Source organism: Cervus canadensis, chromosome 6 (assembly GCF_019320065.1).
Source record: "Cervus canadensis isolate Bull #8, Minnesota chromosome 6, ASM1932006v1, whole genome shotgun sequence".
Taxonomy (NCBI): domain Eukaryota; kingdom Metazoa; phylum Chordata; class Mammalia; order Artiodactyla; family Cervidae; genus Cervus; species Cervus canadensis.
The window spans coordinates 93,911,473-93,926,180 of NC_057391.1; the positions used below are offsets into that span (position 1 = coordinate 93,911,473).

General features: G+C 40.8%; 1 protein-coding gene across 2 annotated transcripts in view; it reads left to right on the forward strand.

Moving 5' to 3' along the window:
* The window catches only part of SPATA7 (spermatogenesis associated 7), a 39,112-nt gene that overhangs the window by 18,960 nt on the left and 5,444 nt on the right, over positions 1 to 14,708 (forward strand). For both annotated transcript variants that reach the window (XM_043472717.1, XM_043472718.1), the window contains 4 exons: positions 7,195 to 7,664; positions 10,704 to 10,770; positions 12,399 to 12,514; positions 14,536 to 14,589. In XM_043472717.1, the coding sequence (XP_043328652.1) occupies positions 7,195 to 7,664; positions 10,704 to 10,770; positions 12,399 to 12,514; positions 14,536 to 14,589 (707 nt within the window). The remainder of the gene's footprint in view (positions 1 to 7,194; positions 7,665 to 10,703; positions 10,771 to 12,398; positions 12,515 to 14,535; positions 14,590 to 14,708) is intronic.

A 14,708-nucleotide genomic window follows, 5' to 3' on the forward strand; every position in this document is an offset into this window, starting at 1 on the left:
GTAGTGGTTGCTGTTCCCCTCTCCTAGCCGTGTCAAAGAAACAAGAGAAAGGCACTCTTTCCGCTCCTCCCTGAGAGCTTTTGGTGTGGTTCCTAGAGGAAAAGGCTTGCGAGCAGGTACAGACTCCCCAAGTCTAGAGGCTTCATACACCTACACTAGTCTACACTCAGTCTTAGCAGTTAGCTGAAGACGTCTAGCGTAATCTTACCAGCTTGTGTGCCCTTCAGCAGCTTCCGTCGCAGATACGCACTTGCTGTGGTCCTGTTTCTCCCTGCGGGCGCCTACTCACCCTGGAGTTCAGGCTAGTTGTTCTGTGACCTTGTTTCTCTCATCAGTTCAAGAAAAATCATTAATTTGCAAGGTGTCCAGCTTTTTTCTTGTTGAAACAGTGAGAGCTATGTTTTACCATTTCTCAGCTGAAACTGGAAAGCTTTGTGTGTATGGGGCGGTCTCTTTAAACTTTTTAATTTTGAAGATTTTAGCATCTGTAAAGACAGTGGTGTAATGAACCCACATGTTCTTGTCCCCCAAGTGCAGCCATGATCAGTTCAGGGCCAGACTTACTTCACATGTAGCCTCATTCACTGCCTCCCTCCCAGATTATTTTGATGCAAATGTCAGATATGTATATTTTTTTATCCATAAATATTTCTATGTGTATCTGAAAGACCACCATACCATTATTGTGCCTTTAAATTAATAATTCCTTAATATCATCAAATATCCACTGTTCGGATTTCCCTATTGTCTCTTTCTTTTTAGTTTGTTAGAATTGGCATCTAAGTAATTTCAACTAATTGATAGATTTCTTTTCATCTCTCTTCCTCTCATCTTGTTATCCCACTGCAGTTTAGGTGTTGGGAAAAACCGAGTCATTTGTCTTGGTTTACGGTTTCTGTGGACCATCTGGGTATTGCAGATTTAGGCTGCAGTCTTGTGTGGAAGCAGCGTATGATTTCAGTGTTGAGATGGGCAAGTTTGCTTGCACGTCACTGCTTGGGGTGTAGCTGTTGAGAGGATCCCAGCTTTGTGAGCATAGTCTCCTAGGCGGTCTGCATGAGGCCCTGGGCTTTGTTTCCTGTCCCCTAGTAACAGCATCGCCGTGGGAAAAGCCACTGTCACAGCTGCCCTTCCCAGGTACCAAGTGCGTTTTTTAACTCCAGCTCTTGGCATTGTACATGAGGGTGTGACATGTCAGCAGGCAGGGGGAGTGAGTAAGAGCACTTGTAAATTAGTAGTGAACCTGGGTCCTTTTTACGTGAGGAGTGTGGATCAGAGACCAGCTCTTAGTTGGGAAGTTATGTCATTATACTGACTCATTTTGTGACAGTTTGCGGTATGGGGAGGGCTTCCCTAGGGCTCAGATAGTAAAGAATCTGCCTGCAATGCAGGAAGCCCAGGTTCAGTCCCTGGGTTGGGAAGATGCCCTGGAGAAAGGCATGGCTACCCACTCCAGGGTTCTTGCCTGGAGAATCTCATGGACGGAGGAGCCTAGCGGGCTGCAAAGAGTTGGACATGACTGAGCGACTTTCATTCACTGCAGTGTGGGGAAGAAATGATTAAGACATGGTACATAAGACAGCAGAAGGAGCACAAGGAATGTAAAGTAGAATCCCCAGGACTTGGTGACTGACTCGATGAAAAGCAAGAGGCAGGAATTACAGAGTTCCCAGGTTTCTGGTTTGGGCAACGGGGAGGATGGTGATCATTCACTGAAAGAATAACAGGGCAAAGTGCAGGGGTTTTTTTGGGGGGAGGGGGCAGGTAGGGGAGGCAGGTAATATAAAGTATGAGTTTACTTGTTTGGACCTGCTTGATTTGAGATGCCTTTGGAACATCTAATATATTCAGTAGAGAGTTGGACAGAAGTATCTGTCAAGAAAGAGGTGTGGGCTGAAAACAGATTTGGGAGTCATCAGGAAAGCTGTAACTACGGTGAAGAGCCCCCAGGGCTGCTACACGGACAAAAAGGGCCAGAGATAGAGCTGCTTCCTTTAGAGTAAGCCTGCTCTACCCTGTACTGTCTGGGAGGATGTGCATCAGTATTTAATCGTGTGTATTTTCAGACTATTTTTAAACTGAAAATTTTAAGTGCATTTCTATTATCTAGCATTTTGAATATCAACTGATAATTATATTTTGAGGTAAGAATGGGACTTGTTGAAAACAAAATATATAATTAAGTCTGTAAATGTAGGACTTTTTCATTCATTTTTCCTTTAGTCATTGTAACCCTATAACTTTTTTTCTCTAAAAAGTTTATTATTCTTTTATATAGGAATATTTTTTACTCCATTTAGACTTCATAGTAATTTGCAGTTCACTTGTATTTTTATAAAACTTGATAAATGTTTAGGTACATTTAAATTAAAATTATCATTTGAGGCATAATATTTTGATAATTGGATGGGTTTTATGGGTAACAGATGCCTGTGGTTATAATCTGCATTTACTGAAAAGTTTGCTACAATTAAAAAGAAAGTGGTAACTTTAGCCTGTGGACACTAGCTGTTTATATACATGAGATCAAGTAATCAAAACCCTTTTCTTTAATTTCCCACACTCTTAATATGGGCTACTTTTTTCCTCTCACATCTTGACTCACACGCTGCACCTCAGACACTTCAGTCTGCACCCTGTACCCTACACACAGATGTTCACCATTCATTCACATCCCTGGTGTAGCACATACTATGTGCTGCTAAGATTAGTTGAATATATGAATGTGATTATGTTCTTAAATAAATGTATTTTAAAAGCACTATGAAACAACAAAAATGAGAAGCTCTTGGTTTGTCTTATAAAGTACAATTTGAAGCTTTTTGCAAAATAAGTGCAATCAAATTTTTAAATAAATTGTACCCATCCTGTTCCACACTTGAATTGGTTCCTTAATTGTTTTAAAACTGTTTTACAGTTGGAAAATGTCTGTATACCATTTTTTCTGACATTATCCCTGAAAAAGATTGTTTTAATAGTTGTTCTGTGATTATAAAATTGGATAGGTATTCTTGACATAAAAACATGTTTCTGTAAACTTTCAATGATTATCACTTTATATAAATTCTTAAATCACAGAAACAGTTTATAACAAATTGCAGTAAACTAGAAAGTGACAGTGGTCAGATTATCACCAGAATTTTTTCCCATTGACATAAAATTGATGAGTCCTTTTCTGATTTTAGAACTTTACAGTGATTTGCTATTTTAATTTCGGTGAATTTACCAGTGTGTTGCACATTTTCTGTGAAAATTATATCCGAGCTTTCTGCTATTCACAGCTAAAAATTATATAACCTGAAAAAAGCAGATTGATAATAGATTTTACACTGTGTTCTACTGGTTTCCAAGCAAAGACAAGGAAGGATACGTGGTAGGGATTATAAGATATAAAGATACAGAAAGTTTCATGCCTTCAGTTGATTCAAGAGCAATTTTCCCAGCCCATTTCAGGCACATGAGAGTATATTTCTATCTTTAAAGACTTCAGTGTTTCATTTTGTTTATTAAATAGCCATTACTGATAAGAATTTTCTTACAGACAGTCTGATGCTTTATGCATCTCTGCCTGCTATGATCTCAGTTTGTACTGTTCCCCAAGTGTAAATAATTCCTGTGATTATTATTTAATAGCCCTAAAAGACTTTTCAGATCGAACTGTAAATTGCTTTCCAGGGATTCAGACTCCTCTGATATGTAAGCTGCAGTGTGAACCTAGTTTGGTAACACTTTTTACAACTACATATTAAAGTCATTAACTAAATAGTGCCCTAGTAACTCACAATTTAACGCCAGAATACTTTGTTGCTTTGAGTCATTTTGCCTTGTATTTGGATAGAGTTAGAAAGCACTTGGAAAGGAAATAGGTAGATTTGCCCTATTTTAGGCTGTAATCACAATATCCAGTTATCTGCAGTTTCCTTATGAGGCAGATCAATACTTGAGTTAGCTGACTTGTTCACTACAATGAAAGGAGTTGAAATCAGTTTAAGATTCCTGGAGGTATGAAAAATGAATAATTTTCAAACGAGTCTGTAAAATAGTATGATACAGTGGGACGGGTTCACATCTGTGAGACCCTGCACCTCGGTTTCTTCATCTGTGAAGCAGAGGTAATAATTGTACCACCACCCAGAAGTTGATGCAGTGATTAAAGGAGTTGTATATGTAAATTAACTGGAACAGAACCTTGCACATGGTTTGTACTCCATCCATAGTAGTAAGTGATGGAAGTTATTACTCCTCTTACTTCTGCTCACGAGCAGTAACAGCGTCTTGTGCATTGAAAGCTCTCAGTTCCTCCTCATTCAGCGTCTCTTCCTCTTACTTTCCTCCTCTCGAGCTTGTAGGACAGATACAACTGGGTAAATCCTAGCCTTTTTCACCTCAGTTTAACCTCCATGTAACTTCCCCTGTACCATTTAATGAAGTGTCTCAGAATCTGTTAAAGGTGCACAGGCATCCATACAGTCTGGAATTATAGACAAGATTTCTTGGGCATTTTGTCTGAAAAAGAATAAAATATTACCAATACTCTTAAGCCTTATGAATCCACAGTAGAAATAGTTCTTCCAAAGTTAAAGCATACATATATACAATGTAATACTGCTGAGCCATAAAAAATGAAATAATGCCATTTGCAGCAACAAAGATGGAGTGAGAAGTAAGTCAGAAAGAGAAAGACAGATACCATCAGTTCAGTTCAGTTCAGTTCAGTCATGTCCAACTTTTTGGGACCCCATGGACTGAAGTACGCCAGGCTTCCCTGTCCCTCACCAACTCCCGGAGCATGCTCAAACTCATGTCCATCGAGTCGGTGATGCCATCCAACCATCTCGTCCTCTGTCGTCCTCTTTTCCTCCTGCCCGCAATCTTTCCCAACACCAGGGTCTTTTATAGTAAGTTAGTTCTTCACATCAGGTGGCCAAAGTATTGGAGTTTCAGCTTCAGCATGAGTCTTTCCAAAGAATAATCAGGACTGGTTTCCTTTAGGATGGACTGGTTGGATCTCCGTGCAGTCCAGTGGACTCTCAAGAGTCTTCTCCAACACCACAGTTTAAAAGCATCAATTCTTCGGTGCTCAGCTTTCTTTATAGTCCAACTCTCACATCCGTACATGACTACTAGAAAAACCACAGCTTTGACTAGACAGACCTTTGTTGGCAAAGTAATGTCTCTGCTTTTTAATATGCTGTCTGGGTTGGTCATAGCTTTTCTTCCAAGGAACAGGCGTTTTTTAATTTCATGGCTGCAGTCACCATCTGCAGTGATTTTGGAGCCCAAGAAAAGAAAGTCACTCACTGTTTGCATCGTTTTCCCATCTATTTGCCATGAAGTGATGGGACGGGATGCCATGATCTTAGTTGTTGTGTTTTTAAGCCAGCTGCTTCACTCTCCTCTTTCAGTTTCATCGAGAGGCTCTTTAGTTCTTCTTCGCTTTCTGCCATAAGGTTGGTGTCATCTGCCTATCTGAGGTTATTGATATTTCTCCCGGCAGTCGTGATTCCACCTTGGGCTTCCTCCAGCCCAGCCTGGCATTTCTCATGATGTACTCTGCATGTAAGTTAAATAAGCAGGGTGACAATATACAGCCTTGACGTACTCCTTTCCCTTTTTGGAACCAGTCTGTTGTTCCATGTCCAGTTCTAACTGTTGCTTCTTGACCTGCATATAGATTTCTCAGGAGGCAGGTCAGGTGGTCTGGTATTCCCATCTCTTTTAAGAATTTCCCACAGTCTGTTGTGATCCACACAAAGGCTTTGGCTTAGTAAAGTAGATGCTTCTCTGGAACTCTCTTGCTTTTTTGATGATCGAACAGATGTTGGCAATTTGATCTCTGGTTCCTTTACCTTTTCTAAATCCAGCTTGAACATCTGGAAGTTCTCGACTCACATACTGTTGAAGCCTGGCTTGGAGAATTTTGAGCATTACTTTGCTAGCGTGTGAGATGAGTGCAATTGTGCAGTAATCTGAATATTCTTTGGGACTGTCTTTCTTTGGGATTGGAATGAAAACTGACCTTTTCCAGTCCTGTGGGCACTGCTGAGTTTTCCAGATTTGCTGGCATATTGAGTGCAGCACTTTCACAGCATCATCTTTTAGGATTTTGAATACCATAAGATATCACTTACATGTGGAATCTAAAATATGGTACAAATGAACCTGTCTGTGAAACAGAAACGAGACTCACAGACGTCAAGAACAGACGTGTGGTTCCCAAGGCGGAGGGCAGGTGGGGGAGAGATGAACTCGGTCTTTGGGGTGAGCAGATAGAAGCTGTTCCATACAGAATGAATAAACAACAGGGTCTACTGTATCGGGGGAGGGAACTATACTCACTATCCTGTGATAAGCCATCATGGAAAAGAATATAAAAAAGCATGTGTGTATAGCCGAGTCAGTTGCTATACATCAGAAATTAACTCAACATTGTGAATCAACTCTAGTTCAATTAAAAAATGTTTTGTTAAGTTAAACCAGAAAGAAGTAAAAGCAGGCCAAAATGCCTTCCCTTTCAAAGCTTTGCCCCCTCATGGGAAGTTGAGAAAGAAACATGTATGAACTTTTTCTGGCATAAATCTTTCTTAATTGTGTTTAAAATATCCATTACTTGAACCAGAGCTCCATACATTGTGAGAAGTACCTTTTCATCAAAGCGTTTAAGTCACAGAGGAGCTGCTGGCACTGAAGATGACCCTGACGACAAGGCAGGGAGGGGCAGATGTTGCCTCCAGCTGTGGTTGAGAGGGTTAGTGCTCAGAGTTTATTTAGAAACTCAGGTAAAACTGAGGAGAGGGCCGCAGAGGCTGAGACGGTTGGACTAACCTGATGGACGTGAGTTTGAGTGGAGAGGGGAGCCAGGCGTGCTGCAGTCCATGGGGTCACAGAGTCGGACACGACTGAGCGACTGAAGAACCGCCGCCTCAGGACGCGAGTTCGAGTCCACAAACGTTGGTAACCACTTTTTAGTTTCAGAAAGAAAATGATTGGGGTTACTTAGGTTTAGAATGATATTTTTATATATAAATAATTTAAAAAGTGAATATAACCTCATATATGAATTTTCAGGAACATAGGCATTATATTTGCAGGATGTAGCCCTGAGGCTCTACATTTTTTGATGTGTAATCAGGAGATCCCCAATTATCTGAATTTGTAAATGTGATTGATCACTGTTAAACCAAATGTTCTTAGCCTTCAGGAGAACCACAGAATGAAAACGGCTTATTAATCGAAGAAGTGAATGAATTTCCATCTTTTACACGGTCACCAGTAACTTCTTCCGAGAGACTAAGTCTACCTAAGTCTCAGAAGGTCCTCACGAATTGTACTGAGAAGAACTCTAGCGGCTCCATGTCCAGCATGGATTACGCTGCCTCGGGGTCCAAGAAACCATCCTCTGGAACCTCCTACGGCAGAGGGCCCAGGGGCACATTCCCCAGTTCCCAGAAGTTTCAGTTAGTAATTTCAAAAGCACCCAATGGGGACCTTTTGGACAAACATTCTGAACACTTTTCTAACAGACATTTGCCATTCACCCCACGCACTTTAAAAACAGAAGCCAAATCTTTCCTGTCACAGTATCGATATTATACACCTGCCAAAAGAAAAAAGAATTGTACAGATCGGCGGATAGAAGCTGAAACTCAGACTGAATTAAGCAGGTATCACACAGTAACCTATAGTAGATCCTTTAAGATGTGGTAGAAATTAAATAATATTCCTTATGTTTTACCATGTACCTACTGTGCCAGGCTCCACGATTAATGTAACGTTTCCTTCTGCATGAATCATTAGAACTATCAGCGTAATTGTTGAAAAAGATAAATAGCTATTAAACTTGTCAAGCTCTTTATAAACATGAATGTTATGTATTTTAATTTATTGTTTCAGACGTGGTACTAAAACTTTTGTGTGTTTTTAAATATGCTTCCAGAGAATCCTTAAAATATGTCATCAAACAGCATTTGTGTAAATATGTTCATTGATTTATGTTAGAAATGGCAAAATAGTGGACTACCTGAGGGGAGAAAAAGCCGTTGTCTAACTGCCCCTGTGTCCCCTTGCCTGCCGGCACTCAGCAGCAGGTCCTCAGGTGTAATGTAGACAATTGGGATAATTTCGGGAAATTAACTATAATTTGCCTCGGTAATATTTTCATATACAGTAGTACCTGGCACACAATGAATATTCATTAAAAGTTGCCAAATGATTAAAGAAAGAAGCAAATCTTGTTAAGTGTTGAGTGTCAGCAGATTGTGATTGTTTTTCCTAGTGTTATATAAATGAATACTTATTTGGTACTAGGTTTTAATTATTTTTAAAAGTAAAAAACAATTTATGACTAGTAACTTTTTATCTGGGTAAATATAAGAAATATAGCAAGATCCATCTGTATACATTTAAAGATTAAGAAATTAAATTTTCAAGTGAAGAGGAGATGATGAAAGCAAATGTTAGGTTGCTACCGAAGTAATTGTGGTTTCAGACCTTGAATTTTAAATCATCATAACTAGGCTCACACACATCTTTATAGATCAAAATAGAAACTGTTGCAATCAACACATTTTTGCCAATGAGAAATAAGTTTGTTTATTCCTATAGCCTAAAAATCCATGCCTCAGGATTCAGTGACCTCCTGGAACACATTTTCTGCCTCCTGCTGGCTGTGGAAGATTTTTCCTTTTTGCGAAAAGTTGTCAGGTTGCTTAAAGAAGTGGTAGTCAGTTGGCGAGAGGTCAGATGAGCATGGCGACTGAGGCAGGACTTTGCAGCCCGATTCATTCAACTTTTGAAGCGTGGGTTGTGCAACGTGCAGTTGGGCGTTGTCCCAGAGAAGAACTGCAGGTGTTGCAGTTTTCCGTGCAGTTCGTTGATTTGCTGAGCATACTTCTTAGATGTAAATGTTTTCGCCAGGACTCAGAAAGCTGTAGTGGATCAGACCGGCAGCAGACCCCCAGACGGTGACCATGATGTTTTTTTGGTGCAAATTTGGCTTTGAGAAATGCTTTGGAGCTTCTTCTCTGTCCAACCACTGAGCTGGTCATCTCTGGTTGTTACATAAAATCCACTTTTCGTTGCACGTCACAGTCCGATTGAGAAATGGCTCACTGTTGTTGTGTAGAATAAGAGAAGACGACATGTCAAAATGATGTTTTTGATTTGCAGTCAGCTTAGCATGCACCCACTCAAGCTTTTTCACCTTTCTAACTTGCTTCAAATGCTGAACAACCAGAGAATGGTCAGCACTGAGTTCTTCAGCAACTTCTCGAGTAGTTGTAAGAGGATCAGCTTCAGTGGTGGCTCCTAGCTGGACATTGTCAGCTTCCGCCGGCCGCCACTACACTGCTCACCCTCAAGGCTCTGTCTCCTTTGCCGGACTTCCAGAACCACCACGCTCCACATGCATTATCAGCTCCTGGGCCACGCGCGCTGCTGATGTTCCACATGCGCTATCAGCTCCTGGGCCACGAACGTTGCTGATGTTCCACATGCACTATCAGCTCCTGGGCCACGCGCGTTGCTGATGTTCCACATGCGCTATCAGCTCCTGGGCCACGCGCGTTGCTGATGCTTCACATGCGCTATCAGCTCCTGGGCCACGCGCGCTGCTGATGTTCCACATGCGCTATCAGCTCCTGGGCCACGCGCGCTGCTGATGTTCCACATGCGCTATCAGCTCCTGGGCCACGCGCGTTGCTGATGCTTCACATGCGCTATCAGCTCCTGGGCCACGCGCGCTGCTGATGTTCCACATGCGTTATCAGCTCCTGGGCCACGCGCGTTGCTGATGTTCCACATGCGCTATCAGCTCCTGGGCCACGCGCGTTGCTGATGCTTCACATGCGCTATCAGCTCCTGGGCCACGCGCGCTGCTGATGTTCCACATGCGCTATCAGCTCCTGGGCCACGCGCGCTGCTGATGTTCCACATGCGCTATCAGCTCCTGGGCCACGCGCGTTGCTGATGCTTCACATGCGCTATCAGCTCCTGGGCCACGCGCGCTGCTGATGTTCCACATGCGTTATCAGCTCCTGGGCCACGCGCGTTGCTGATGTTCCACATGCGCTATCAGCTCCTGGGCCACGCGCGCTGCTGATGTTGTGAGCCATCTCCACTGCTTTACAGCACATTTTGAACTTGAATAAGAAAATCACTCAAATTTGCTTTTTTGTCCAACATCACTTCCATAGTGTACATATAAAATAAATAGCAAGTAAAAGTCACAGGCAAAAAAACATAAAGCAAAGTATGTACACTAAAAGGATGTGTAACAACCACATTTATTTAAGAATGTATTCCAGTATCAAATGGCAAATCTCAACAATGCAAAAACTGAAATTACTTCTGTACCAACATATTGGGTTGGCCAAAAGGTTCATTCAAGTTTTCCATACTGTCTTAGAGAAAAACCTGAATGAACTTTTTGGCCAACCCAATAACGTACTTTTCTTATGTTTTTGACAGCTTTTTCAAGATAATAGTTTCCATTTCCCTAGCTCCCTTCTATCCAACTGAAATCTAGCTGCTATTTGAAAAAAGGAACAACAGGCATATGTGATCCAAACCATATCTATTTCCCAGTTGAATCATTAGAAATCTCTCTCATGTTTGAAGTTTTTTTTTCCCCTAGATAGTAAAGCTTGTTTTCACAGTGTTTGTATCTTGAAGGTTTAACAATAATTTCTTTTAAAATATTACAGCTTTAAATCTGATTTTGAGACAGTTGAGATCAAGAACGCCACAGATTCAGAAATGAACATAAGGCAGGTAATAAAAATGAGACCTCTTTGTGTTACACGTTAGAATTATAGCTGCCTTAATATATGTAGCTGTTTGGACTGTGAAGAATAATCTCTTGGTGACACTTTTTGCATGTGGTATAACCAGTATACAGAAGTATTGCCTATTTACAAATGGTTATAGCTCTCCATGAGTGGCCAGATGGATCCTGCCCTATCTGGTAAGTCATTTGTTGTTAATGTGTTTTCTAGAGGGTTGGTTGGCTGGCTGAATGGATGGATGAATAAAATATCTTAAATTCTTTTTTTTTTAATACCTTAAATTCTTCTCAAAGATGCAGACTCAAATCACTAAAGGAGCCAGAAAAAATTGTGCAAAAGTTTAGTTTCTATGCCTATTTTTTTTTTAAGAATTGCCACTGATAATATATAAAAATAGATGGATGTTATTTTCCTGTGCTTGCTGTTTTTTCTAGATCATAAAAGTCTTTTTTAGTGTTTGTATTTTGAATATTTAGCAATCATTTCTTTTAAACTGTTACAGCTTTAAGTCTGACTTTGAGATAAACTTTTTATTAATCATGCATTTGTTAATCATACACTTGTATCCTAATTTTCAAGTTATTGTTTGTGAAAATGCTTTGTTTATTAAAATCTCAAACAGACTCAGGGATAGAAGAATAAAATATAAGCACACTCAGCTTTTCTCCTTCCTTCTGAAAGTGGGTAGAGGATTGTGGGTTTGCATCTCAGCCATTAATAGCTGTATGACATAGGGTTCCGCCACTTAAGGCCCAAGGACAGATCAGTTCCTCTGAGAGCTGAGTTACCACATCTAGAAAATTGTACTTTTAATGTTCAGGATCATTGGAAGGAATGAGTGTTGCAGGTAAAAAAGCTAGTCTGACCTGGACTCAGTAAATGATGGCTATAGCTAGCTTGAGATCTAGGAAGAGGGTTACCTCCATAGATAACTAAATAGACATTTTTATGACATTGTACTCCAAAGGTTTATCTGTAACCCCGTAAGAAAATGGCATGCTCCCTTACTCTGTAATCAGTACCACCAGCATCTGCTTCAGCATTAGCTGCAGTAGATAGACCAGCATTCAGAAGCACGTCTGACACTGTCAGGCACTACACATAAGTTAGCGTCATAAAGGTCACATCTGATGGGGAAATGCTCGGCACAGTCTGTGGCCCCTCGTCAGGGTTCCGTAAAAGTAGAAGTTTGTTAATACTGTTCAGAGTGCCAGAGCTGCCACTGCTTTTACATGCTGGATAACATTTGAAACAGATGGGCTATTTTGAGTTTCTGAATAATAGGATATTTACTCTCAAGTTAACGTAAAACTTGCAGATTTATTTCATTTTCTCTTTATATATATATGGTATTTAATACCATTTAAAATATTCCTCATTAAAGTATAAGAAATTGTTTTATCTTTAAATAAATTTAAGAAAAAAGTCTTGATTTTATGAAAAATGAATTATAAAATATCCTTTGTCCTAAAGGCATCAGTTACTTTTTTCTGCTGGGTATCTCCACTCTCTTTCATCAAATATTTTTGGAAATTTGATGCTTTGCTTTAGCTCTTCTTTCGTAATGTATGTTGGGAGCAAAATAAAGATTTGTTCCTCTCATTGCATCTCCAGGCATCTAGTTGTGTGTCCTATGGTACCAAAGGAAGAATAACCCCTTTACCTTTACAAGGGCCTGAGTTACCGTGGGACAAGGTTAAAGACGGTGCCCTCCAGTGTTCCTCGTCAAGGTATTTCAACGCTTTGTATCTGGCCACTTTCCTGTGTAACAGACTTCGAGCAGCATGGGTACTGGTTCATCTACATGCACTCGTCTAGTTTGGTGTTATGCAGTTCAGTTTTACTAAGGAAATATTACAAAGTAGGTAGTCACTATAAAAGTTCAGATGGATTCGTTTTGCTAATTCCTCACTAAAGGGAAAGGGGACCCTGGCTTTTGTACTATTTGCCATCACTATTCATCCGAGAAAGAATTTTCCCCAAGACAGATCCTGCAGCAATGGTGCTCACCAGTTTACACGGCATAGATAGTACTAGAGGACCTTACCACTTGAGGAGTCATCATTTGTGATTTGAACACTCATCATATGCTTTGTAGAGGAGGCACTATTTTTTCAAATGATTCATCATGTTTAACAATTATGGAACACGGCCTGTAAATAAAAATGATAGGTTGTAGGTCGTATAGAAGCTTAAAAATGCCTCTGATAGCTTTAACTGTCAAATGCATTTCCAATGTCAGAGTTTGGATATGAGGTGAAGATGGCAGAAGGGAAAAAAGGACTCAGAGATCAAGACTGAGACCTCCTAGAGGCTTCCCTCGTGGAGCAGTGGTAAAGAATCTGCCTGCCAATGCAGGAGACACGGGTTCGATCCCCGGTCCGGGAGGACCCTACTGCCAGGGAGCAGCTAAGCCCGCGTGGAACAGCCGTTGAGCATGTGCTCTGGAGCGGGAGCCACAGCTCCTGACGCCCGCAGGCCCAGACCCGTGCTCCGCAGCGGGAGAGGCCATTGCCGCGAGAGGCCTGCGTGCTGCCGCTGGGGCAGCCCTCACTCTTGACAACTAGAGCAAAGCCAGAAACTAGGAAGATAATAAATAAATAAAAAGTAAATGGTTTAAAAAAAAAAAAAAAAGACATCCTGTAGCAAACCGGAAACAAATGCACGCAATCCCTCAGGGCCCAGGTCTTCCCTTGGGCCTTTCCTTGGGGACAGCTCACCTGTCAAGGCTCTGTGGGGGCTGGGGGAGAGGAAAGGGGGTTGTTGCTAACGGCTCGGCCTAGAAATTCCTCATGCTTTAGCTCTCGTCAGTTGAGCCAGTCTGCAATGAATATAAAGAATGACCTCAAGAAAGCAATAAGTCATCTAGTCAGTCAGTTCAGTCGCTCAGTTGTGTCCGACTCTGCAAACCCATGGACTGCAGCACGCCAGGCCTCCCTGTCCATCACCAACTCCTGGAGTTTACTCAAATTCATGTCCATCGAGTCAGGGATGCCATCCAACTGTCTCATTCTGTCGTCCTGTTCTCCTGCCCTTAATCTTTCCCAGCATCAGGGTCTTTCCCAGTGAGTCAGTTCTTCGCATCAGGTGGCCGAAGTATTGAAGTTTCAGCTTCAGCATCAGTCCTTCCAATAAATATTCAGGACTGATCTCCTTTAGGATGGACTGGTTGGATCTCCTTGCAGTCCAAGGGACTCTCAAGAGTCTTCTCCAACACCACAGTTCAAAAGCATCAATTCTTTGGCGCTCAGCTTTCTTTAAAAGAAGTACTATAATTGAATATACCTGTGAATAGAAAGCTTGGAATTAACTAATGATAATATAACTGAATAATAACAGAATTTATCATAATGGCCAGGTTACAGTTTTTTTCCGTAGGAAAATATGTTTCCAAATGTTTCCAACATCATTTATATTTTAACCTTATTCAAACTGATTATCCTTTTTACACGATAAGTTTCATAGTACAATTTTTAAAAGGGTTATGAATTTGTAACTAGAAAACTAGTTTAAAACATCTGTCTTTGCTACTTACTAACACATGACCTTAGCAGGTTACTTAGCCTTTCTGCCCCTTGGTGATTTGTTTAGTGAGAACAGTAATATCTTCCCAATATACTTGACAGGGTTATCCTAAAGATTAGATAATGAATGTGACAAGTGCTTTGAAATTCTGAAACCTGTTTATTACTAATGTATTACTATATGCCAATCATTGCTTTGTTCAGATATTCTAATTTTCTCTTTCCAGGGCAGTATGTCAATATTCGCTGCAGCCTCCTTCAGGGAGAAAAGCGTATTCTGAGTAAGATCTCTTTGATTGCCTCATTTTGCTTAGTGGAAATGAAGAATTAAGGCTCACAAATTTTTATTAAATAAGTCAAGATTGAACATGAATTTTTCTTTACAACCAGCTTTGGGATT